At 39.7% G+C, this 27,730-nt stretch overlaps 1 protein-coding gene across 1 annotated transcript in view; it reads left to right on the top strand.

The window, feature by feature from the left end:
• The first annotated feature begins 264 nt into the window (after nt 1-264).
• The window catches only part of LOC143127237 (uncharacterized), a 47,914-nt gene continuing 20,448 nt past the window's right edge, over nt 265-27,730 (top strand). The window contains exons 1-10 of the mRNA XM_076288583.1: nt 265-414; nt 3,073-3,458; nt 12,007-13,657; nt 13,762-14,028; nt 14,483-14,911; nt 15,265-15,681; nt 17,358-17,780; nt 20,085-20,495; nt 20,848-21,294; nt 22,680-23,102. Coding sequence (XP_076144698.1) covers nt 284-414; nt 3,073-3,458; nt 12,007-13,657; nt 13,762-14,028; nt 14,483-14,911; nt 15,265-15,681; nt 17,358-17,780; nt 20,085-20,495; nt 20,848-21,294; nt 22,680-23,102 — 4,985 coding nt within the window. The 5' untranslated portion in view covers nt 265-283. The remainder of the gene's footprint in view (nt 415-3,072; nt 3,459-12,006; nt 13,658-13,761; nt 14,029-14,482; nt 14,912-15,264; nt 15,682-17,357; nt 17,781-20,084; nt 20,496-20,847; nt 21,295-22,679; nt 23,103-27,730) is intronic.

The raw sequence follows: 27,730 nt of genomic DNA, 5'->3' as shown, positions 1-27,730 counted from the left end.
CGGGCATACTGGATACGCAGAGAGTAATGTGTTGTGTATAAGCTGTAATTTTAGTACACCAAGTCACTTACCTTCCTGCCACAGAAGAGTTTATGCAGCTGATTGCTATTAGCTATAATATCTTTAAGAGCATGAAGAATCTTTGCTTTTGTATGCTTAATGTTTATATAATTGATCAGGTATCTGAATGGACACCTGCTACCTCTTGTATGAAAGTCACATGACAGTCATCTGGGTCCTTAGGGCGTGTAGGCCTACTTCACTTTCTTTTAGCCTGCTGTTTATGGGAGCCTACCCCAGTGTGAATCTACCTCGGTCGGAGTTAGCATCAATAAAATGGTTCTGTTTAGAAATAGCATATATTCTAGGACTACTTTATTATTTATCAAGTGTGAGAAGAGAACAAGACAGTAGGTGAGTGACTAATTGGTTTTGACTGATGAAAAAGAGCTGCCGATTGTGAGGACTGTTGTGGCTACACTCCAGCTCGCATTCCAACTTTCACTTTCGGTTTTGGTATTCGAATCTTCTTCAGTAGTTTTCTCTTCTCGTCTCGCCAGTAATAAGAAAGACAAAGTGAAAATCAATACATAAACAAATTAATAAAGCAGGTTAATCACACATTTTTGAAACCTGCATTCAGTGATGTCGCTTACGGTAAAAAAATAAAAATACGGCAAGCCTATGCAACAGCTGTGTTAACTTCCGTAGCATGTCCGTAGCTGAGTTGAGTTGAGTTTTATAATTATTAGCCAGGCTAGTATTAAACATAGCCTATTCAACAAAATTATAGGTACAGTTCATTGGAAACATTTACATTTACATACAACAACATACAACATACAATTATAGTTTTGGGTCTCTCAAGAGAGGTCTAAATACCTATCTGTTCAGCTTAAAGCATAGGCCTAAATTCCTTAAACATAAACATAGAAGAACATAATTTGGAGGGTGCCTGTAGACACCAAAGTGTTAAATCTGACTGAATATTTATGGAATCGCTTTATTTTGCATCATATATTTTGCTTCTGCTTTAACTTTGACATTAAAGATGGGATTTTTGTAAATATTCATAAAAAAAAACAAATTAAGATTCCATTTATAAAAGCAGTAAAAGGGGGAATACTTTTTATAGGCACTGTGCCTCAGTGTTTTCTATGGGAAAGACTAAACGTAGGGATGCACGATATATCGGCGGCCGATATATTATTAGCCGATAAGTGAAAAAATGAAAATATTATTATCGGTCCGATAACAGAATTCTGGCCGATAATTTGCGCCGATATTTTTTAAAGTCCTAATTTAAGCCTAGGCTACGTAAGGTCCATCTGGCTACACTGAGCTACTTGAGCTTGTTTGGCTATACTTTTTCCTCAATATAATGTCAGCGGTGTGAATGTATTTCACCACTCTAACAAAATCTGTGGATATGCGTTCATTTGGGAATCTGCATCTCAAAATCCTCTCGTGAATGATCCGCCATTTAACCTTAACAGAGTGGAGCTCAGCCCTATCTAGAGCCGTCTTGTGCTGGTGTGTTTGCACTTTACCGCGCTGGAGGAAACAAATAAACAAACTCGTTAGTGGGACGAGTACATAAGTAGGCCTAGTTCTAAGTTGTGTTTTAGTATTATATTTGCATTACTTTAGCTTGGGTTTTGTATTATTACCTAGAAATATGCTAACCATTCGTGCTTCAGTTCCAGACAGGTCATCATAAAAAGTTATTAAAACCTTCGGGGCTAACTCCTTTCATTTCTGCTGCAGCAGGTTGTGCGCAACAGAGTAGACGGACATAAGATACAGTCTGAGGAGTTGCAGCTTTATTCAGTTACCCGCAGTTGAAGTTGTGAAGTTTCCCTCACAAACACTGATTTGGTCGCTATACTGTAGCTTATTCCAAACTGAGCCGTTTATGAGCGTTTAGTCCTAAATGAAAACGATTCAAACTCTCTAGCCACTCACTCGCAATTCACTGACGTCAGGTTCACTTAAAGGAGCCACACATACTGTAGGGCTAGGCTACTGTTATGTTGTTGACTGCCTTACTATTGAGGACTATTATGAGTTCTGTCCATCATTTGGTGGTAGGTAAAATTACTGCAATAAAATTATGCTTATTAAATGCTTTCCTCCTCAATTTTTTTTCAAGAGTAATATTATCGGTTATCGTATCGGTATCGGCCACAACAAACCAATAAATATCGGTTATCGTTATCGGCCCTAAAATTCCATATCGGTGCATCTCTACTAAACAGCAGATATTTTTGCAGGAATGTGCAAAGGCATTCTCAGTTTCCTTAAAAGGGTTCACTTTGCTGTGATAATGTGCACATGGTGTGCTGATGTGGAGGATGTACAAACTATTTTGATCATATTGATTCTGAAAAATCAGAAAAGTGAATCACTCTGTCTCAAAGGGTATACTCCGGTCACTACACTTTAATGCAGTGCCCTGAGTGCAATGCATGCTTACTCATGGAGTGCGTAAATTTTAACAGAAGAGTGTCATCAAACACCAACTCCGTGCACTTGACGGAAATGATGATCACAACATTTAAATATAACTTTATTGGTGTCCTCTATTGATAGTGACATGGTCGTACTGTGTCAAAACATGAACAGTTTATAAAGTGTGTTTTCACTGTTGCTGCTCTAGCTTTCTCAACCGCAATTATCACATGTTTGAAAATACTCCCTCCCCTTCCGCTATGTAACCAAGATGGTGCCAGTTGAGAGCGCTTAGTGCCATTGGATTTTCAGTGTGAACACACTCATGGACTCTCATTAGCTATTGTAAGTACAGAAGTATGCCATTTGAGACACAGCACAGTTCTGAAACTGAATATTAAATAGTGGATCTATCGACGACACACTCATTTATGTAGATGACACATATTTACATAGCTGTGATAATTGTAATCTAGTTCTTCCAGATTCCTTATCAAGTCATAGTGTGAAATTCTCATCATTATGATTGTTATGAGTTTCCTTAGTTTCAGTAGTGCTAGGTTTTGTAATAGTGCTGATACTATTTAGTGTGTGATGTTATTTCTTTGGTATGTGTCTCAGGTGTACTGCTGCTGAGGATGAGTTGTATTTAAGGTGCACCGATGACATGGCCTGCACCAATCAATCAGCTGTGGACTTCATCGAGAAAGCCAGGATACACTTGGTGAACAATCTCAAACACCAGGTGTTCATTGCCGAGAAGCTTAAAGAGTTAGGTGTGTTCAATTTTGATAATGTCACAGCGGTTACTTCAGAAAAGAACCCTTTAACCCAAACCAGAAATCTTCTAGACTTTGTCACCAAAAAGGGGGAGAAAGCAAGCTATGTATTCCTCAGGATTCTGGATGGTGAAAAAAACAAGACATTACCAAAGGATGTCAAACCTGACTTGCATCAGTGGATCAGCTGTTTCCCCTTCAAAGAGGAGTCAGATTTGCTGCTCACTGGTGAGAGAAGCACAATAATCACATTAGGGCTGCACGATATTAGGAAAACATGCGATATGCGATACCATTATTGAGTACTGCGATAACGATATAATTTGCGATATTTAAACATACTGCTCAATAAAGGTTTTCCACACATATTTTGAAACCTTCCACCCTTTTCTCCATTCTCAAACTACATTCACAGAATGTCTGACAGTTCTTGCAAAATAAAACACTCGCCTCAAAAGTTTTACTTGTGCTCAGAACCAAACAGTGACAGAGTGATTCAGTGTATGATTGAAGTGTTCCCTTAATTTTTTTGAGCAGTATATTTAATGTTTTTTTTTTCATTCTGCTTGCTGCAAACATACACTGTAGGGTTGGGGGGGGGGGGGGGGGTAAATGTATAATTACAGAAATAAATGTATAATTTTTAAATAATATAAAATATCATGTAGCCTATATGGCCTGATGAAAGTGGACAGCTAAGAGACCTACTGACTAGGCTATCGAAGTTGTGTGGAAGATCTGCTCCTAATCCTCATAAAAGACGGGTGGACAGCCAATCTGAACACTTGTGCAGCAACCAGCGGAATATTCCACATTGCCAGCCTTCGATGGGCCTAGCAAAGAAGCTAGGCCTACTTTAGCTATATCGCGGCAATCATCTCAGTCTGTAACCTCATACGCTCCGCATCCCACGTTATTAGGCTACCGGCATGCCGACTACGAGGGCAGCGGAAAGTGAAAGTAATTGGGCTGCAATCGCACAGTCCAGAAGTAGGTTAAACAACTTTTACAAATAACGAATCCTGATTACCTCTGTGCTGCTGTCTGGGGCTTTTGCTAAATGCAAATCATGAAATACAAGCCTTACAAACAGTGAAAGACAACTTCTGATATAACGATAACGAAAGAAATTGTTTATTTTAACACGGTGGAGAAGGACGCATTTGCGCATTTGTTTGTAACACGGCATCCTTCATAAAACCAAAATATTCCCATATAACAGACGTGCTTTTCCTTTTAGTCACTAATTCCTCTTCACCCAAGTGTAGCCTACCTCGCTCGACTCACTATTTTCAGCCATCACGACTTAGCTCCCGCTTTAACACCTAAAACACCACACACCTAAACTGGTAGGGGACGGGCTTCTTGGGCTGCATGACCGCATCAGTTTGGTAAAATATGTTGACATTCAGAATGTGAATACACCATAGACTGTATGGAATGCGCACGGCACAGAAAATGTATCGAATTTATCGAAAATTAAGTAATCTTTGCGGTATGTCCATCGCAAGTGTTGATATCGCGATAACGATAGATTTTAGATATATCGTGCAGCCCTAAATCACATGATACACTAAATATTTATATTTTAGTACATTTTATCTTCACATATTATGAAGTCGTTTGTCTTTTTAAAGGTACTATGACATTTATTTTCTTTAAAACATCCAAAAATGACCTAGAAATAACAACAGAATCTGAAGAAACGCCTCAAAAACGCCTATGCTCCAGTGTTCTCCCACTGAAGTTAGCATGCAAGCCAACCAGCACCGGGCTGGCTTTGATTAGATTTTGTGACATTTGATTTAAATAGGCCTACTGCATCATTGTGCAAGAAAGGCCAACAGTGAGTCTTTGCTCAAAATAAACTGGTAAAATTCCATGTGGATAAGACCTTAATGACTCTTTTACAGAGCTTCTATTAAGTCTGTACTGTCATTTTCCATCATATGCTGGTATGATAACCTTGCAATCAAATAGAAAAATGCACATACAAAAATTGTGAATATTCCTAGTACAATAGTGGCTGTTCAGTAGTCTGAATCACATTTTTAACAAACAGGTGCTGAGCAAAGCTATGACCATTCACTCAGACAATAGCCTACCCATCTATTCTACTTTAAGTAAAAGATGTCACGCTTTGTGCCCTTATTACCCTTAAAAAGAGAACAATTCCTCATCCATCCAAACCCTGAACACAGACAGCAGAAGGAGGTAGCTAGTATAACTGTCATAGCCCACCACCATAGTTTTATTAATTTTATTCAGTTTTTTGTTGTTTTTTAGTTTACTTTGCAGACCGCATGCAATTTCGGTACCCCAGTACCGATGACGTTCAGTCTAATAACTCCGCCATACCCCAACCAATTTTATCAATGAAAACTTCCTCAAAAAACATCACATCATAGGCTTTCTGGCGATATGATTGGTTAAGGGATTTGTGGCGCGAATTTCTTTTACTACGTGAAGGAAAAATCAAGAGTTGACGCCTCCACTAGAGGAAAAACACTATGCATCGTTGATCTTCACGTCGTCTAAAGGAGAAACTATTTAATCATCTGAGGTAAAAACAAGTCTTTTTATGTTATTACTACTTGTTATCCATGTTATTACTTCAAAATCATTTTTAAAAGTTATTTTTGCTGGTATTTACACCTTGTATGCATGGCCGTAACATAATGAGTGTGTATGTTCACTTCAGCTGATATGACAGCTGGTATTTTAGCACACCGTCTTTAGTAAACTGATTATTTTCAGTCATTTTTGGGGGGTTACTATATGTCAACCAAGATTACAGACCTACTAGGACTGACACTTTAACGATTTGTTCTATTTTGAACGATGTTGCTTGCTTGTAATCTGATGATACAGAAAACTAGCTAAGTAATGTTAGCATCAGGAGAGGCTGCAACATGTCCTTGACGCATAGTCGCGATAAAGGTCACTCCCGTGCTTCATGACTGCCAACTTTATGTTAAGTACACCTAATCGGTATTTTATTGTCAAATAAACCTTTCATTCCTTCGTAATATGTATAGCACAATTTACAGTTGTTTGTAGCCAAGTTGCTTAGCTTACTTAGATAGAAACATCTGACATGAATGACAACGTTAATGGTACGTTACCGACGTGAAGACTGTGTTGATCACCGATGGTGTAACGTAAGGATTTTATTCATTGACTGCTGTTTTCATGAATACATGACTGAAGATTTTTTATAAATGTGTCTTAGTATTGTTTAGCTTTTAGGCTGTAAGGTTGGCTGCTACGATTATGAGGTTTTTGGGTGGCTAACTATGATGGGAGCTCATACACCCAAGCCTACTCGTCGACACAATTTTCTAAGGGGGTGTTTTGTCTTTACGCAACTGCAGTAGCCTATGCACAGTGTGTATGTGTATGCATAGGCCTGTCACAATAACAAATTTTACTGGACGATAAATTGTCTCAGAAATTATTGCGATAAGCGATAATATTGTCGTTCTGAGAATTTTCCTCTTTTTTCCCCAACTGGGAAAACTGCAGCGGATGATTGTGTTTTAGATGCATATGCATGTTTGTTGTGTTGCCGCTTTTAATTGTGACTGTTTTCCAACAAATGCGACACACCGACTCGCACACGTTCAGTGGTTCACGACGGGCATTCGGTTTAAATCCGAAATGCTCCCACACTGCAGCTGTCGCATTAGGCTTAGAAACCAATTCCATCTTTTTTGTCTCGAACTCGCAACTAGCTTTCTCTCTGCCTAGTGCCTACCGGACCTCTCCAGAATATATCCCGCCTCCTAACTTCCGTATCCATCCAACTTCCGGGCGTGGATTGTCTATGGGAAATAACATGGCGTTTTGAAAGATCGTACCTGTCAAACTCTGTAGGTGACAAAGTAGAAAAAGCTGCTGGGCAGATTGGCCTACACACTTCTGCCATCTAGTTTCCACTGGATTTTTTTATTTTCGGTGCCGTTTGAGTAGTATAGTCTATAGTATACTACTTAAACGGCACCGACAATCAAAAAATCCAGTGGAAACTATATGGCAGAAGTGTGTAGGGCAATCTGCCCACCAGCTTTTTCAACTTCGCTACCTACAGATGTTTTACCGGTATGATATTTCGAAACGCCATGTTATTCCCCATAGACAATCCACGCCCGGAAGTTGGATGGATACGGAAGTTACGGAGGCGGGACTTATTCTGGAGAGGTCTATACTTCTCGCGCGGCTCTTTAGCTGCACTCTGTGGTAGGCTACGCCAGTAGTCCCGCCTCCCCACACACCATGCGACTGATAAGTGACTGACATGAGGGTTCACTCATCGTTACTCTAAGGACCCGAGAGAGAGAGAGGGAGAGAGAGAGACGAGGAAAACAAACAAGCATGCAAATGGCATTTATCGCGGCCAGAAAAATTATCGAGCTAATTTTAATTATCATGCGATTAATTGATTTATTGAATATCACGACAGGCCTATGTATGCATACGCTGTTTAGATGTTTTCTGTCATATCTCCTGACTCATGTTCATAAATCAATGTTTGCTTGTAAGCTGGTATGCTATGTATGGTTTAGCCAAGGCAATAACACTTACAGTAGTGAGCTCTGAGACTAATGTTACCTCTCCAAGCAATATTGGAGTCCTCCAGTGACAATAATACTTTTAGTGAAAAGAGTCATGGTTGGTGGTGATTAAGATTATGTGGAAGTAATGTAAAATAAAACTAAACAACCTATTCACTATCAGACCTGTGATTTTTTGTTATTTTAGATGTAGAGAGAGAAGTACGTGCAACAGGTGAAAGCAGCCGACTGCTGATGGCAAACATGACCCCAAGGACCACGATGGCATGGACATGGGACATGGATGGGTAGTTTCTGGATGAAGAGGAAGACAATGATGTGCTAGAGGAGGAGAGTAATCTCCCATCATCCTCAGCTGGGTAAGCATGTGTGTGTGTGTGTGTGTGTGTTCGCCCAACTGGGCGTATGCACATTTCTGGTTGTGATAAGAGTGTTGCTTATAACAATAATGACAGGGATTATAGTGATAATAGTTTGATTAGATTTGTAATTCAATTTCTAATTTTCTTATCTGACAATTTCTTTATTTTGAGCTTGGTCAAGTCCCATGTCAGGTAGAAAGCATACACTTTGCCTATCCTTCTAACACAGACAGGGACACCAACTCCAGTAGCATTTACACCTCATCGTCTGCTAGGCTTAGATGGATACACACACACACACACACACACACACACACACACACACACACACACACGCCACAGCTGTGACAACACACACACCACGGATCTGGTGTGAATGCGGCGTTAGTGTATCACCTTATGTGTTGGGCAAATGATATCGATAATTATATACAGTATTGTATCGAATTATATACTGTATGGTTGTTAAATGTATTGAATTTCTTCTAATGTTTTAATTGTTTATATGTGTGAATGTTAATATGAATTGATATATGTTCATCATGTTAAAGTATTTTGTTGACCTTTGTTATACTGTTGTCTTGTCATTCGTGTAGTTCTAATAGTTACTGCTTGTTTGTAAACATATGTTTATGTTATTTACCTGAAGTTGTTGTTCCTGATTATTTAATGAAATTGTTAAAGACTTGTCTAAATAAAATGATTTATTTCCTCTTTCGTGAACCTAACACATGTGCCAGTGTTTCTTATTCCTGTTTTCATAGTAGAATGAAGCACACGGAGAAGCAGTTACCATCTGGCTAGTCTTTATTTCAGCCTTTATCTTTCCTCCCCACAATTGATTTAGCCTCTTCAGAGTACAGTAAGACATTCTATATTTAGCTATGCATCTTTTATTGAAGGTAAAACATCTTATATTTGTTAAATGACCATTATATCTGTGTATTTTTGGTCAGATGTCAAACCAGGAAAGGAAAACATCCTACTCAAAAAATTCTACTTGTTACTGCGACTTGCAGTTATGAGTAAATTAATCATAACTTCTGAACCAAAGGTGATAAATTGATTCTGTTTTTTTCACTGAGGAGAACACAACACTGTCTATCTTTCACAATAGACATTAGGTGAAAAGTAAGATTCATCTTGACAAATTGATATTTTCGAGTTTTTTGATGTTGAATTTTGAAGGTATTGTTTAAAAACAATGCGTGTTACACTCAAACTTATTAACTATGATATGTACCATTTTAAAGGGCTAGTTCTCCTGATTACAATAGTGGGTATGTCTTATCACGTCGTCACTCTTCCATCTTTTGTAAAAGACTCTATGGACATGATTAAACTTCTTAAAGAAGTAAGACTGCCAGCGAACACATTATTGGCCACTTTTGATGTCGAGTCTTTATACACCAACATCCCGCACGATGGGGGCATTAATGCTATTGATTTCTTTTTAAGAGAAAATCATTCAAACAGGACCCCCAGTGTTGATTGCATAAAAATGTTGACTGAGATTGTGCTAACCAAGAATTTCTTCATGTTTAAGAATGATTTTTTTTGCAAATTAAAGGGACTGCTATGGGAAGTACTACAAATCTGTTTGTGGGCCATTTCGAACACAATGTTTTTTTGAATCCTGTTGTCAACCCCTTCTTTTACAAGATTGTCCTTTGGCGCAGGTATATTGATGACATATTTTTGATTTGGCTGGGTACAGAAATCGAACTCTCCGATTTTCAAGACTTTTTAAATAGCAAGAATGAACATCTGAGATTCACTGGGGATTTTAACAATGCGGAAATCAGCTTTTTGGATATTATGATATCCAAAGACGGCGATGTGTTAAAAACGGATCTCTATAAAAAGCCTACAGACAGGAATACTATTTTACATGGGAAAAGCTACCACCTCTCTAGTCTAAAGCGGAGTCTACCCATCAGCCAATTTAATAGAATACGACGCATTTGCAGTTTCGATCACGACTATAATGTGCAGTGTGCCTCTATGTCCCAGCGTTTTAGGGATCGAGAGTATACAGAAGCATGGATAAGCAATGCAGTAGAGAGGTTTAGTAACACAGACCAAGAGCATTGCCTAAATAGAAAGAGAAATAAAAAAGATGATGGGAGACTCTCCTGCATTACACAGTACTCGCCACTAAGTAGAGAGTTTGAAGTGATAGTGAGAAGACACTGGCATATCCTTAGCTCAGACCCTACACTAAAAGACGTTTCCTTTAGGCAAACCCCACATTTTGTCTTTAAACGCTCACCTAATATATGCAACCTTGTTGTCAGAGCAGACCGACCACCAGATAACGCACCGCGATTCTTCCCTCCTATTCCTGATGGCAATTACAGATGCGCGAATTGCGCGCAATGTAACTTTACATACAGTATAAATGTAAAACCTTTAACCATCCACATACAGGAAAGGCACACAAAATAAAGGGAGTCATAACGTGCAATACAAAAAATTTAATATATATGATCAAATGTCCTTGTGGTCTAGCCTATATTGGAAAGACAACACGATGCCTCAAAACACATATTGCTGAACATAGAAGCAGTATAAGGCTCAAAGATGAAAAGAATCCAGTGGCAGTCCATTTTAATACAGTAAAACACAATCTTGCAACCCTTAAGTATATCGGAATCGAACAGGTCACTATTCCTAGACGGGGTGGTGATGTCGACAACTTACTCCTAAGAAGAGAGGCTTTTTATATATACACCTTAAACACTATGTCACCAAAGGGGCTTAATATGTATTTTGATCTCAAGCCTTTTCTGTGATTTTTCTTTTTGGATAATGACTATGTATGATGACTATGTATTGTTCTGTATTTTGTATATGTGTATGTAATGTATGTATGTATGTATGTATGTATGTGTGTATGTGTGTGTGTGTGTACATGTATATGTATGTATGTGTATGTGTATATTTGTATCTATATATTAGTCTTTGCCATTATGACTTTGCACATAGGCCTATGCTGATTGATACAATATTTGATTGATATAGCTTTTTTATTGACACATAGGCTGAGCTGCCTGTCAGTCATGATGATTGGCACCCTTGGGTGCCCTGCCTAGGCGGGTGCTGAATAAATGGTCATGTGATATAGGTCACACTCTTCCTGTTACCCACATGCCTGACGAAGATCCAAGGGGATCGAAACGTTGCTTTTTAATTAATAAAGCTTATATTTTGGAGCAGTTGCAGTGTGCAGACCACACTTTGTCTACTATATCTTATCTCCATGTAGCATAGCCACAAAATAAGCCTTTTTGTCTCACAAGGGCATCAAGTATGAAAAAATTGAATGTTTCGTGCCGTCTGCAAAGGTCTAATAAATTTATCATAACTTTTGAACAAAAGGTGATACATTGATTCTGTTTTTATCACTGGGTAGAGGACACAATTGTCAATCTCCCATACACTCTACGTTTTTCTCTATCTACAACAGAAATTGGGTGAAAAATGAGATTAATCTTGACAAACTGATAGTTTTGTGTTTTTTGGGGTTGAATTTTAAAGATATTTTTTTAAAAATATGTGTGTTCTCCTCAAAATTATTAATTATATTTTATACCATTTGAAAGGGCTATTTCTCTTGATTATAATGGTGGGTAAATTATATCTCTTGTCATGTAGCATAATCACACAATAAGCCCTTTTTGTGCCATAAGAGTCGAGTATGAAAAAATGGAATGTTCGGCGGGGTCTGCAAAGGGTTAAATAACTTATCAACTATTTATTGTTTATGTTGGTATAGGTTAGCTTGTTCATTTGTCTATGTTAACCATTCTCGACTGAACATTTGCCTTTTGTATTCAGGCCCCAGGTCATGCCAGCAGTACCAGGAACAGCTCAAAACCAAAGCCTTGGAGATCCTCAACACTCACATGGAACAAATTAATTTTGTTTTAGGAAGTAATGATGTGAAAACATTTTTTTACACACCACTCGTGCTAGACAGACAAGGGCAAAGTTATGCTGTGTCAACAAAAATCAAACAGAAAACCAAGAAGTACAAGAAATCTCGAACTAAAAAGCTTAGTGCCTACATTCCAAAGAGCAGGCCTCAGTTATTTCCTAATGACCTCCTTAAAAGTAATGAGCAAAACATTCTGCTCGTGGGTAAACCTGGAATTGGGAAGACAACAGTTGCTCTGGAAATGATTAACCTTTGGGTAAACAAGGAAAACCAGAAACTAAACTACTTGTTCTTCTTTGGTGAAACAACACTATCTGGAATGTCAAGATCAATGGATTTGGACTCATTGCTATTTGATGCATATGTTAAACCAAGTTTGAACAGAGAAGAGGTCCTTGAGGATATCAAGGAGAACTCTGAGCGTATCATAATAATTGTTGATGGTATCAAAGGTGTGCTGATGAACTCGGTTTTAAGAATGATTTACAGAGAGCTTCCCGAGGCTAAGGTTGTGGTAACCTGTAGACTAGATTGTGAAGATGTCCTGTCCATCAAGAAATCCTGCAGAGTGTGTGTTGAGGGGTTCAATGAAGAATCGATCCAGACTTACTTGTCCGAAATGCTAAGAGATAAACCTGAGGCTGCAAGCTTCATAATGGGGAATTCTGAGTTGCATAGCCTCTGCCATGTTCCTGTGCATGCACTCCTGGTTGCTGCCTGTATGCTGTTTCCCAGGGCTGTAACTTCAAATCCTTGTACAGCAACTGAAATCTATCTCAACATCTTCCGACATTTAATGAGCAAATGTGAAGAAGGCCCAACATTAAGACAACTAAACAAATTCATTCAAGACAACAAGAAGAAGGTACTCGATTTGTCTGAAGATGCCTTTAATGCAATCAAACAGAGGTCCATTCTACTTGAAGACTGTGAAGATATCAGCCATGAGTACAATTTTCTGAACCAGCTTGTCCTGAGGGATGGCCCCACCTCTGTGAAAACATATGGCACATTTCTCCACAACACGATGCAGGAGTTCTTTGCTGCAATGTGGTTGCTTGCTAATCCTGGAGATATTGATGTATTTCTTCGCCAATGCAAGACTGAAGGAAAACACATGAGGCATGTGATTCCGTTTCTAAGTGGTCTCCTCTCTGAGAAAAAACTCTCTTTAGTGAGTTGTCTGTGTTCAAAAGACCACATTAAGGAGACATCCACCAGATTCACTGAGCAAGTCTTAAATACATTTATCCACCCAGAAGCAGACCAGTGCTTAGAAGATGAAGATGCTATAGAGGATCACACTGAAGAGCTTCTCTTTCTCTGTCAGTGCCTCTTTGAATTACAGTCCTCTGAGGCATGCTCACTCTTCCTCAGCAGGGTGAACCATTATTTGGACTTGGCAAATGGATGTCTTAACCCACATCAGTACTGCACATTGTCTTACATTATCAAAGAAGCTACACACAAAAAGGTTGTTCTCAATTTGGAAAACTGCATAGAATCTAAGCAAGGACTTAAGCTGATCCTTGACTGTTGTGAACATGTCAGGTATAATATTCAGATCATACTGTACCTTGCTTATTGAATTTAAGACTTATGGACTTATGGTTTCCTTCTGAGTCTCATGCCTCTGACTGGTATTGTCTTTGCAGAATGGATTCCTGCTTTTTACGTCAAATGTGGACAGCCGCACTGAATTATGGAAACACAGAAGTTTTCCACGATTTGCTGAAACTGTCAGGGGCTGAAATTCACCTGCCAGCTTGGGATCCATCTGTGTTTGAGAGAGCAGGAGAAGTGATACGGCAGAACCCACAGCAGATGAGCCTGGTCCTGCACTGCCATCAGGAAGCACAGTCCCTGAGTAAGGACCTCTGCAGTGTCATTCTCAGTGGTCTACCACACATCACCTCTATCAGGTAAATTACAGGCAGATGATTTCACATATTTTTTAACTTTCATAAAACATGTTGAATTGTAATCACTATTTTATAATGTTTTCTAAACAAAGTCCGGGAGGAGTCCATTGGGTTGATTGACATCACCCCAGTTCTGTTTGTAGGAAACAAAACCCTCCTTACTGCCCACTACAGTCACACTGGAGTTGCAAAACCTCCCACCTCCTCCCCCTCCATTTCACTATTTAGCTCGCACGTGATTTCCTCTACTGCCATCCCAGGACCCTGGAGGCTTTTCTCTGCACTCAATCTAAGCAATCCAATGGGCGAACTAGTAAAATTGTCAGTAATATCTGGCTAATAGTAAAACTTCAATCAACTGGTTTAGAAATGTTTTTTTATTGTATGCATTGATTATCAGCACTAAGGAAAAGTGGTATTTTTGTCCTTTTTACTTCTCTGTCTGTTCATGTAGTTTGACTCCACCACAAGATGAGGCAGTGTGTTGTGAGGAATGGCAAAAGACACTGAGATCCTTGCAGCTGGAACTTTGCCTGCAAGCATTTCTACTTGACAGGGATTCTATGTCCACGGATATAATGGCACTGCTTCGTCATTTCAAAATCTATGATGAATCTGATTTCTTGGCAGATTTATTCTGTCATGTGAAAGTTCGTCATGGAGAGTCAGAAACAGGGAAGATACTCCTTTCATCGTTGCAAACCCTCTATATGTCAGCCCCTGCAGTCTGGTCCATAGACCTTTCACACAGAAAGGCCTCCCTCCTCCTAGAAGTGTTGAAACTCCAACCATGGAGGAAACCAGTAGAGCTGAGAGGCTGGACAGATGAAGAGAGTGAAGGGAGGACTTTCTTACAATGTCTACCCTACATCTCACAACTCAGGTGCATGATGTTATTTCACTTAAAGTGTAAGTTCAGTGTAAATTGACCCAGAGCCCTGTTGTATAAGCTCACCACATGTGGCCCATCGGAAAAAGAATGAGACGATTTGGGATAACGTCCATAACTGTCCATAACTTGGCCTATGTTGTCCCAAATTGTCTCATTCTTTTTCCTATGGGCTGCATGTGATGAGCTTGAACAACAGGACTATGGGTCAATTCAGTATAGTTTTTTCTTACTTGTGTTAAGGGTGACATGCCAAATATGATGTCATGCGTCTAGCAGACACACTGTGCACTTGAAGTGTATATTTATGTGTGTGTGTGTGTGTGTGTGTGTGTGTGTGTGTGTAGATTCAAACCAGTGCTAAATAAGGGTCCAGAAGATTGGATGAAGAAAGTGAGATCATTCCACCTGGATCTGTGTGTGCAAGCAGGTCTTTGTGAGGAAGAGTTCCCATTCCCTGTCGTTCAGACACTTCTGAATCTTCTTGACATTACTGATGAATCAAATTTCATGTTTGATCTTTATGCACATGTGAAGGGAATTGAGTGTGAAACCCAAGGGAAAGTACTCAAAGCATTACATTCAGTTTACCAGTCCGTTCCAGAAAGGTGGTCCATAGACCTCTCAGAGAGAAAGGTCTCCCACTTCCAAGAAATACTGGAATTCCAAACGGAGAAGAAACCAGTAGAGCTGACAGGCTGGTCAGATGAAGAGAGTGAAATGAGGAGTTTCTTACAGTGTCTGCCCTACATCTCACAGTTGAGGTAGGAGAGGTGTTCCCCATCATGTCTGTGCTTATCACTATGTTCTATTGTTCATAAACATTCTGGTAGATGTCCTATATTTGAAGTGGTTTATTTTTTTTTCTTTTACCTCTACAAATTCATGAAAACATCACTCTCATCATTCTCTCCTTATTTGCCATTGTTAAGATATGCTTTCAGATTAATCTGGGGGATTTCTTTTTTTAGAAGGCAATACTTCTTTAACTCATTTTGTTTAGCTCTTTAACTCAACTTTGTCCTAGAGTGCCAGTAATCTAGACCATTGTTGATGATTTTTGTACAGCCACAGCATATTCTGTGTTAAGCTATGAACACATACAATGGCTCGTTTAAAAGGTGAGACTTTAAGCTCTCAGTGGGTGCAAACCGTGTATTTCTACACGCCTCTGTTCCTGAGAAATCCCAAGCTAAACAGTGGCTAGTTTTCATCAAAATCGCTGTTTTTTTCTAGAAATGGAGATATAACGTCTTTCATGAAATATGAAGTGTTGCCTGTTACTTACTTGTGTAAACTTTCTGGAAAGTGATCAGCGAGACCTGGCGAGACTGCCACCACTTTGTGTGTTTGTAATTGAGTGTGTGCAGAGTGTGTGGTTGTTTTGGTGTATATGTGTGCTTCTGTGTGTGTTTATTGAGTGTGCCTGCATGTAAGTTAGTTTTTTTGTGTGTGTGTGTGTGTGTGTGTGTGTGTGTTTGTGTATATAGGTGTGTTTATGTGTGGGTGCATGTGTGTGAGGGTGTGTGTGTGTATGTGTGTTTATGTGTTTGTGTGCGTGTTTGTGCATGTCGTGTGTGTGCATGTATGAGTGTGTGCATGTGTAGTGTGCTATTCAACTACTTTACCAATAACCTAGTCCATCTGTTACAATAATTCATACAGAACTAGTTCATTCCTGGTTAATTTATTTTCATTGTGTCCCTTGGGTTATATCTGTGGCCTGAAATGCCTGTATGAAAAAAAACTTCTTCCCGAAGCACTTTTGAATTGATTTCCTCAGCATATTACGTCATATCATAGATTATTATGGCCATTATTTGAACAGTCAAAAAAAATAATAAATAAAGTTTTTGAACTTTAATGTCACTAATGCTGATTATTCAATGATTCATTGGAATTTAAATATTTAAAATATATTCACAGCAAAAATTATATATGCGATTAATTTAGATTATTTATTTACAGAGTATGTAATTAATTTGATTAATTTTTTTAATCGATTGACAGCCCTAATAATTACTCATTCTGATTTTTTGTCAGTCAGTATGTTTACATGCACAGGTAAGTCGAGCTACAGTTATTCATTCTCGGCTGGGATTTGACCATAGACAGTAAAAGATTTGACTGGACTACTGTCATGATCTTTGTAGACCAGTGTTTCTCAAAGTGTGGTCCGGGAACAACTGGTGGTCCGCAAGCTATCCCAAGTGGTCCGCGAGCAGACGTGGTAAAATATAATATAAATGAGTTGTTTGCAATATTGAACCAACTTGTATGTAAATCCAAACAGTTCTGCAACACTGTCTATGTAAGATATGCCAGTTTAAATCATATGAATCCTCATGACACAATGACATGACACGCTCTGTAGTACATCTAGTTTACTTTACATATCTCTGAGTTATCTCTGATTGCTGATCTTTGCCTATTGATATAGCTGTAACCCACCACGGAAGCAGATGCAGTCGTATGAAGAATGGATACAAAGAGTGAGGGCATTTCAGATGGATTTGTGTCTGCAAGGATTGCTCCATGAAAAAGAATGTGGCCATACAGGTGTACAGAGACTGCTTAGCCTTTGCGGTCTTCATAATAACGCTGACTTTTTGTTGGATCTTTACTCTTACATGAAGGACTGTGAGAAACAAACAGGGAGGAGGCTGCTTTCAGCACTACAGAAAGTGTTTCTATCAGTTCCTACAGTCTGGTCGATAGATCTCTCAGAGGGAAAGACCTCTATCTTTTTAGAAGTGATGAAACTCCAAACACAGAAGAAACCAGTAGAGCTGAGGCGCTGGTCAGATGAAGAGATTGAAGAGAGGAGTTTCCTTCAGTGTCTGCCCTTCATCTCACAACTAAAGTGAGTATGGTCGTCATGGTACTGACTTATATCTGTACTCTGTACTGTAATCTGAGATCAGTTAGTATTGTTTCAAGCTATAATATGGAGCAACAGGAAAAACACCCTGTTAGGGAAAACATCAGAGAGGTAGCCTGTTGGTTTCCCTGTTCAAACTGGTTAGGGGTGGGATCTCCTATGCTTCTAGATTGTCAGAATATTCATGCATTGATGTTGCTAAAGCTATAGAGGGTGCTATTAAACAACACTGGCACATTCTGAACACGGACCCAACATACGAACTTGCTTCCAAAATCCCCCTCGAGTGGTATTCAAAAAATCACCTAATCTACGCAACAGACTAGTGAGAGCAAACGTACCTTCTATAGTGGCCCCTTATTTCCTTAACTCCATACCTACAGGGAATTACCCATGTGGAAGATGCCAACAATGCCATTTCACTTACAAAACTAACACATTCAATCATCCACATAATGGCAAAAAATATATGATTAAAGAAGTGATCTCTTGTTCCACTACCAATGTTATTTATATCTTGACATGCCCCTGTGGATTGTCATATATAGGCAAGAAGGCAAGACCACTAGGGCATTAAAATCTAGAATCTCAGAACATCGCAGTGCTATTCAAAATGGTGTAACATCTAACCCTGCAGCTGTACATTTCATGAATGCTAAACACAATGTTTCCAGTCTAAAATATGTGGGGATTGAGGCAATCAAGTATCCACGTGGGGGGGGGGGTAACGCTGATAATATGCTCTTAAATAAGAGAACTGTTTTGGATATATATGTTGGATACCTTAGCTCCTAGAGGTCTCAACGAAGAATTTGATATTAGACCTTTTTTTAGGGTAACATGGTTTTCTCGAACCTGGTATTTGTTTTCTCATATCTCCTCTTGAATAGTGTATTTGGTATCTGTGACTTTTGTTCTCCTATAAATACAGATTGGTTCAGTCTCACTAAATATGTGGTCCTCACCTCCTAGTTTATAGTGTACAATGTATCAGATAAAAAACAGATGCTTCTAGTTTGTCTTGGAGAGTTTGTGAGATTACCCACAACTTTACTGGAATATGTTGCAAAGTAAATTCTAGCAACATGGATATATGTATATGTTTTTTAAAATTGATATGTATCGTATAATACTGCACTTTGAATGAAATGGTATGTGGTGATCTGATGTGTGGATTGGATATGTGAGTATTTATACCCACAATGAGGAAAATATATTATATGTACTGGCAATATTGTGTATATTGTTACAGTATATGTTTGTATTGTGTATATACACAGGCATATATTCTATAGTCTGCAATAGTCTATTTTTACCTTTGCAATGAATTGATTGTATATGTGTATTGTTGATGTACACGGGCATGGTGCAATATTCTATCTCTTCTATTTTAATTAATTGTTTAATGGATCCTGCAACCTAATTATAATCATGTGACAAATGAAATTTAAAAGGGCAGCTGTGTAACACTTGGTTGGAAGTCTGAGGAAGGGCCATAAGGGCTTGAAATGTTACCAAAATAAAAAAAATACTTAAATGGGAGCTCTACAGTGTGCGGATCTTCACTTTGTCTTATAAACCGTAACTTCGATCCTGCACCTGGATTATTCTTGGATGTACGTGATAAAACCGTGCTTTTTCATCTTGATGATGATGTTGAACATAGACAACTTATTGAATCCATCAGTGTGTTTAAAATCACGTACTCATCTAAATTTCACACACATATCCAGTTGCAATGCCAATGAAATATTTCTGATTTAGAGTGTGTGTTGGTTTATCTACTTGAATAATATGTTAAATTAAGATTTCGGTGTTGAGAAATTAGGATCGTGATTGTGATACCACATTTCAGCGACTTAAAGGTGTTGTCTGCAATTGTAATCAAATATACTTTTTGTCACATTCAGTGAATCCGCATATTGCTCCTCATGATATTAGCAATCCATTCAGTGTGTGTTTGCTTTACTCTGTTTATATGAAGTCCTGGCATTGTAAATGGGATGCAAACATACAGGCTGGGACTGAACTAGAAACAATTCCAGCCAATCAACACGTTACCTTAGGAGCCTGGAAGGGAGGGGTGGAATGTGTTGGCTGTTGATGAAATGTGAACAGCAATTCTTTAGAAACGCAGATTCTATTCCTTTAACTGAGAAACAAGTATTGAAGGGGACTGGCTTTGGCATTACCACTGCCACAATAACTTATCTTTACAGGTGGCTGCTGCTGATCATTTCTCTCATATCTGATGTATTTTTGTTTTTTTTTATTTTGTTCGAACAGACTTAAGTTGCATGGACCTTTTGAAGAGACAGAAGAGAGATATAAGACATTCCGTTTGGATCTGTGCCTGAAAGCAGCTCTTTATTGTGAAGATTGTAGCCTCTCCAATGTGCAGACACTGCTAAATCTTTTACATACTTTGGACGACTCTGAATTTCTGCTTGACTTGATCTCTCATGTGATTGACTTTGAGTCTAAAACCGGCTGTACACTTCTTCCAGCATTTCAATCAGTGTATGAATCAGGTCCTGGAGTCTGGTCCATAGATCTCTCAAAGAAAAAGGCCTTTCTCCTCCTACAAGTGCTGAAACTCCAAACACAGAAGAAACCAGTAGAGCTGAGAGGCTGGTCAGATGAAGAGAGTGAAGTGAGGAGTTTCCTTCAGTGTCTGCCCTACATCTCACAGCTCAAGTGTGTTAAGTGATGGTTTTCATTATAATTTCCTCCCATTTTACGTTGGTTTGTAACGTGAAATAGCATATGTTCCTTACAACCCTCATATTATAATGCATTTGCATATTCAATAGAATGGAAGGACATGAAAGTGCATGGCTTATTAATTAAAATATTTCTTGATGGAAACTTATCAACAAAACAGTTCATAAAACACCTATCTCACAACTGAAATGTGTGAATTGATTGTTTTGTTCCACATTGCCATTTGTTTATGTCTCTCTGTGTGTGTGTGTGTGTGTGTGTGTGTGTGTGTGTGTGTCTTCAATATTGTTTCCTTTTCCTGACTAGTTGTATTTCTTCTTTTCAGTTTCACAGAAAATGTCCAGAAAATGGGCCCAGAGGAAGTGCTCCGGTTCCTGCTGGATCTGAGTGTAGCAGCAGCTGTGTCTGATTCAGCTACAGGAGAGAGTTTCTCTGAGCTCTTGTGCTCTGTGTGCACCTTCCCTTTTGAGGAGCTGGATAGATGTGCTGATTATTGCAGTGGTTCTCATCATGAGTTCCTGCTGCATCTGTGTGCCAGAGTGAAGGACATTGAGATTCAAACTGGCAGGATTCTCCTTCCAGGACTTCAGCCATTTTACCGGTCATCCCCTGCAGTCTGGTCCATAGACCTCTCAAAGAGAAAGGCCTCCCTCCTCTTAGAAGTGTTAAAACTCCAAACACAGAAGAAACCAGTAGAGCTGAGAGGCTGGTCAGATGAAGAGAGTGATGTGAGGAATTTCCTTCAGTGTCTGCCCTACATCTCACAGCTCAGGTGTGTGTGTGTGTGTGTGTGTGTGTGTGTGTGTGTGTGTGTGTGTGTGTGCAGGGGCGGAGTGGGGCACTAAAATCCACCGGGAAAATTCTGACGGCAACGTTCCCCCCCCCCAACCACGCACACACATCAACAGCACAAACAAAATATATGTCAATTTAAAATACTAATAGGCTACGTATAGGCTACATTTGGAGAAAGGAACTAGTGCTAATGCAATACAGCAAGCCAATCAACCACAAACCAGGCACTTTCAATAAATGTGTAAGGAACTAGATATTTAAGTGCAGTATAAAAACAGCTTTGTGGGTGGATGGAAATTTCAAGCATCATGCAAGGACATATCTATAGCACTCCAATAGTTGCCTGTATAAATTTAAAAAAGGCCTAGCCTACAGACAATGTCAACCTAATAACACAGGTAATTAAATAATTGAAAAACCAGGCACTTTGATAGCCTATATACTGTAGGCTTACAGACAGTTCCAACGAGTTCCACAAACCATTTATCAGCCTGAGTGGCCCATTAATTAGTCATAGGCTAGACCTAGGCTACATATCAACATAAGACTAGCTTGTGCTAGTTTCTGCCTAGCAATAACGTCAATGCTTTAGCTCCGCTAACCTTTCTCTCTGCCTTCCATCCATGTGTAAAACAGCAAGCAATCACGCAAATCCGTCGACTGTCAAAAATCCTGTAGTTTTCCTCGAACTTGATCGCTTGTAGGATCATGCCATTAGACGAGGGGCCGCTCATTTATCCCCCTACATTTCTGTAAATAGACTTGACCTGCAATCGGTTCATTGGATAAACCAGAAACACATTCCCCATTCCCAGGAGGCTTTGCTCCATTCTAGCCTAGGCCTGCGTTAATTTAAGGACAAACAAACAAATTAAATTGACATTTTATTTGTGACCATGAAAGTTCTGTAACGCCTGAATGAGACAAAAATGAATTAAGATAAAAAAATTAAGGCTAGCCTACACAATTAATCAGCATGAGGGAGATGAGTGTGCAGGGTAACCATGAATGACATATAGACATTGAGCGAGTGGTGTAAATATTGGTTGGACTTCTTAAAATTCAAAGTGTAGATCGCGGAGATTTTCGCGAAAAACTCTGACGGCATTTCTCATGAATGACTCAAGGCCACGATTAAAGTTCTATGGGCCGGCCCGCACCTCGGCCGGCCCACCGGGAAAACTCCCGACCGTCCCGATCGCCACTCCGCCCCTGTCTGTGTGTGTGTGTATGTGTGTGTGTGTAGTCGATAGTTAAACATTGTTCACAGCGTAAACTATAATGCTATGTGTTAGATTGTTAAAGCTGAGAAATAGACCTCTGACATGTCTGTTCCCTCCTCTGTGTTGTCTGTTGAAACAGATTTCCTCCACCACAGCTTAAGAGAACATCTTTGAAAAAGTGGGAACAGCGGGTGAAATCATTTCGTCTGAATCTGTGTCTGCAAGCATCTCTCTGTGAGACAGACTCTCTTCTCACCACTGTCAGGTCACTGCTTCCACTCTCCATTATTTTCAGTGAATCTGATTTCCTCTTGGATCTGTACTATTATGTGAGGAACTATGAGTCACAGATTGGCAGGAGTCTCATTTCAGCACTGCAACCAGTTTATCAGTCAATTCCTGCAGTCTGGTCCATACACCTCTCCAAGACAAAGGCCTCTCTCCTCCTAGAAGTGTTGAAACTCCAAACACAGAAGAAACCAGTAGAGCTGTGGGGCTGGTCAGATGAAGAGAGTGAAGTGAGGAGTTTCCTCCAGTGTCTGCCCTACATCTCACAGCTCAGGTGTGTGAAAATGTAAAATGTAATTTCATTCCATATAGAGGTCATGTTGGCTTTTCCTTCATCGTATTAAAACATGTTTAGAATGTTGCAGTATATACTGTATGGACCGTCACCAAGGGTTTAGGTTTGACGTGAGGGGATATGAATTGATGAATTCTCAGCAGTGGAATGGTGAGATGGCTGAGATTCCTGAATACCAGTAGGCTAAAAATGAAAGACTATAACAGAATTAAATAGCGCGGTGCCTCCACTGTAAAAATCCTACACTTACCGTATAACTCGTGTATAATGTATTCCTACAGACTTTAAATAATCAATGTGGAAACGGTTCAGTAAACTAGTGGTGGATGCATACAAATGAATTGCCAATACACCCAGAAGTATAATTAAATGTAACAATACAGAATATTTATTTATTAAAGAGCTTCAATAAGAAGAAAAAGTGATACAGAACCTGGACAAGACTTGCGAGCGAACAATTCACTCTGAAGGGAGCCTACAGACAGTAACAGTTCTAGCTGTTACCCTGTTAGCTTAGGCTAAACACCAGTGTGGAGAAAACAACAATAATTCACTGTGTAAAAGGTAACGTTAAAACAGATAAACCACCATGTGGATACAACATATATAATGAGCAAAATAGAATAACCCCCAAGCGCTTTCTGTTGGAGCTCGTTGGTGCACTGAAGTCAGAAGGCAGGGTAGCAACCGCTACAATGCCAGTCCGACTCGCCGGTCGCTCTTGGCGGAGACCGAGTGTGTGTGTGTGTCAGTGTAAGTGTACTCACTAACGAAATGGGTTCCACTCAGCCAAGCCGACGACTGTTGTCCAGGCGCAGACGGGAGTCAAGCAGCTGCCTTGAGCTAGCCAACGTAGCTATGTGACACCAGCGACAACAGGGCGGACGGTCCGCCGGTGGGCTCAGCACCGGAGGTAAACTCAGCTCCTTGGGAGGTCGCAGGTCGGGTAGCTTCGGTGGGTCCAGCACGGGAGGTAAACTATTGAGTCCCTCTCCACAGCAGGAGATAACAGGCGTCAAGCTAAGGAGTTGAGGGCCTATGAACAGCATACGTTCAATGGTCTCCCCAAAACCAGCTACTACCGCAGAGCACACCCTCTCTCTTCTCAGGGCATCTGGGACTGACCAGCCGTCTCCTTTCTGAGGAGATGGAATGTTCACATTCTAGTGCAGGGCGATATGTAGCAAAAAAAAGGTGTTTGGAACATTTCATATATATTTTTGCAAATTATGTTTTTTCACTTCTTCAGACCCTATAGTTTGCAAAACTACCTGTTTCCATTTTTTCCCCGGTGTTCCAGTTTAGATGGTGAGCAGGTTAACTTGTAATATTTGCATAAAAATCCGTGAATATTCAAAAAGACCCTGCCTACTTGTTAACAACGCTTTGCTCTGCTTCCGCCCTTCCAGTGCTGGAGATTCACATTTTCACAAGTCTACAGTGGCGACAGAATATGAAGCAAGATCTTGCTGAAAACACGCGGAAATCACCAGTTCATGTATAATGCATGTCTGCTTAAGCATCCACACAAAATGTTGTGCAAACAGGAAATGTGTCAAAGTAAATCAGTGAAGGTTTTGTTGGGTTTCGAACATGAGTCTCACTGAGGCAAAATGTTCCAAGCAGCAAGCACTATCACCAATACGCCACAGAGAGCAACGCTTGTCATTAGTCTACTAGCTTACTAGCTATCCTGATGTCTATGTTAACTGGTGATAGCCTATGACATGAGCAAACACAGCGAACGCATGCCTTGAATAATGCCTCAGTAATTTTGCATCACAAACAGTAACAAACTGGCATGACCCCACCAGACGTTGTTCGTTTTTTGTGCAGAAACACACATCGTGCGCAAAAATTATGAAGATCACTTGTGGGCCTCGAACTGCTCACTAAAATAGCAAGCTAGCAGTAATAGGCCACCCTGTTAACCAATTTCACCACTGATCATTTTGTATCTCTACATTAGCATGGTGTTCCAATTAAATGAATGTGTAGGCCTATGTTGTCTTGTGACAGCTTATTTGTCAATCGATCAATATATTCATTATAGCAAACATCTAGGCTACGTGAATGTTTTGCAACAGGCTGCTGAGCAGTAATAGGCTAAAATATTTACTAATTTAGGCTACGTGGGAATCTGAAACAGCAATATCTGTCATCAAACTCTCTAGCTACATTGAAGTTGTCTAATCCATAAATATGCTACCATGATAACCATTTTGTCATCAAATTAGGACCAACAAATTAAGTCTAACTCGGAGAAAATAAGTTTCATATGTTCACTTCAAATCACTAGACTACTACACTAGACTACACTACACTAGACACTGCATAACTTCACCGAGACTAAGATAACACTAAGTTATGATAATTTTTGCACATGACTGACGTGTTTCATATTATTAATTAGTGTTAGTGGGGACATGCCAGTTTGTTGTAGCCTACATCAGTTAGCTTTTGGTATGTGAGGCAAAGATGAACCTACTTTGTTGTTTTGAGGCTTGCATATGCCCATGCTAAATTGTGATAGCACCAGTTAACATGGGCGTAGCCTATATTTCTCACATATGTTAACCTGTGTTAACTTTGACTAAAAGTTCAATATATACATAGAAATCTGGCATCAATTTCAGTGGTTCGTAGTGTAGTGGTATAGACAATGTAGAAGCTTATCTGATCAACTTTCTTGTCCATGCATGGTTCGAATCCCAGCTAGATCGCTAGTTTTATTTTTTCCCATTCATTCAGTATGTGTCATATTTGTGTGGATAATGCTTAAACAGACATGTATTAGATATACACTGGTGATCTTTTCAGTGATATCCGTTATATTGTCTCACTTGCAAACACTTTGTGAAAATGTGAACCTGCACTAGGCTGAGGCAGAGCAGAACGCTCTGAAGAAGTAGGCAGGGTCTTGTTGAATATTCACTGATTTTATGCAAATATCACCAGTTAATCTGCTCACCATCTAAACTGGAACACCGGACTGCACAGGTCCAAAGTCCAAGATGGCAGATATATCACCAAAAATGGCAAATAATCGCCTTTTTAAACATTTTAAATGGATATATGTTAGGTATTATCATTATATACATACATTTCTAATACAATTGAATGACTTAGGTAATAAATATGACCATGGGTGACATGAGATGTCATGATTATCAACCAGTGATGGGTGTAACCACCATTATTCTATTTATTGGCATACCCGGAAAAACACATTGACTGATTAAAAGTTTCCTTCACATAACCTAATAATCATTTGAATTAAAGTACTGTTCTGCACTCACCACAATAGATTAGATTAGATTCAACTTTATTGTCATTGTAGAGTACAAGTATGAAGACAACGAAATGTGGTTTGTGTCTAACCAGAAGTGCAAAAAAGGAGAAAAGTGCTGTAGGCGTGGTTTGGGTAGGACTGTATAGTTTCAATGGTGGGAATGATGTTCGCCACGGTATGCCGGTCAGAGCATATATAACAGGAGTCAGTCTGAGGTTACTTCACTTTACTTGGTATTCAAATTAGCGATACACAGGGGGGTCAGTTCACTCAAATAGGATTAATCAAATATGTAAACGGCAATTCAGCTACATAGCTAACCAGTGCACGAATCACATGTAGCCCTTGTGACTATGAGAGGAATGACACCGTGAGCTAGCTTATTAGCCTCACAGATATGCTGACTCATTTCTCATTAATGCTTAATAGCTCAACATGCTACATAGTTCTTCACATCTTTACATGAAATTATAACACTATGAAATATTAACAGTATACTATACACTATATGAAACAAATGACATTAGTGTGCAGGAATAAACAGTGCTAAGCCTGAGCATTGCATTGATAGCTTGCTACATTTAAAGTATATTGCATTCGTAGCTTGCTATATGTAGCCTAAATTACCAAATTATACATCATTAGAATTCGCTAGAAACTAACATTGTTGACATCTTAAAGACTACAGTAACTGGAAATGAAATTGGCAACACTTACCCTTATCATTTACGCACACAAGCCACAAACATAAAAAGCTTACTCAGTGGACACGTTGTCCTGTCTGACCTTTAAACTAACCTAACTCTCCTCACTAACTACTGAACCTACTGCACATATACCCCAAAGCTGCAGAGGGCGCTGTTTCTACATAGTCAATGGCCTTTACAACACAGCCGCTCACTGGAAGGGCCCACTGTTCTGTATCTTGACCTCGGCGGTTCTGATGGAAGACTGGAAGGGCCCACTGTTCTGTATCTTGACCTCGGCGGTTCTGATGGAAAGCCAAGCCTTCGGCAAGTTGTGCTGGGGAGTTTTGTTCCAAAAGTGGTCAGTGATGATTTGGCTCTGTTTCCACTGACGTCTGCTGAGGGCCTCCGACTCTGGATATACTACTTGTGGGAGACGACTATCGGGCCGCCCCATGAGAAGCAGATTTGGGGTGACAGGGTCCAGATCCGCCACATTGGACGAAACATACCCCAAGGGTTTGGAGTTGAGGATACATTCGACTTCCACCAACACAGTCCGCAGCACCTCCTCGGTGGCTGAGAGCCAACGGTTGTGTAGAGGGCAGCCTTCACAGATCGGATCTCTC

This window comes from Alosa pseudoharengus, unplaced genomic scaffold (genome assembly GCF_046254945.1).
Source record: "Alosa pseudoharengus isolate Yale_2024_CS ecotype anadromous, Long Island Sound unplaced genomic scaffold, YU_APseudo_1.1 YU_APseudo_1.1_scf_17, whole genome shotgun sequence".
Lineage (NCBI taxonomy): Eukaryota > Metazoa > Chordata > Actinopteri > Clupeiformes > Clupeidae > Alosa > Alosa pseudoharengus.
The sequence above is the reverse complement of the archived record's forward strand: the minus strand, read 5'-3'. Positions and strand labels throughout refer to the sequence as shown.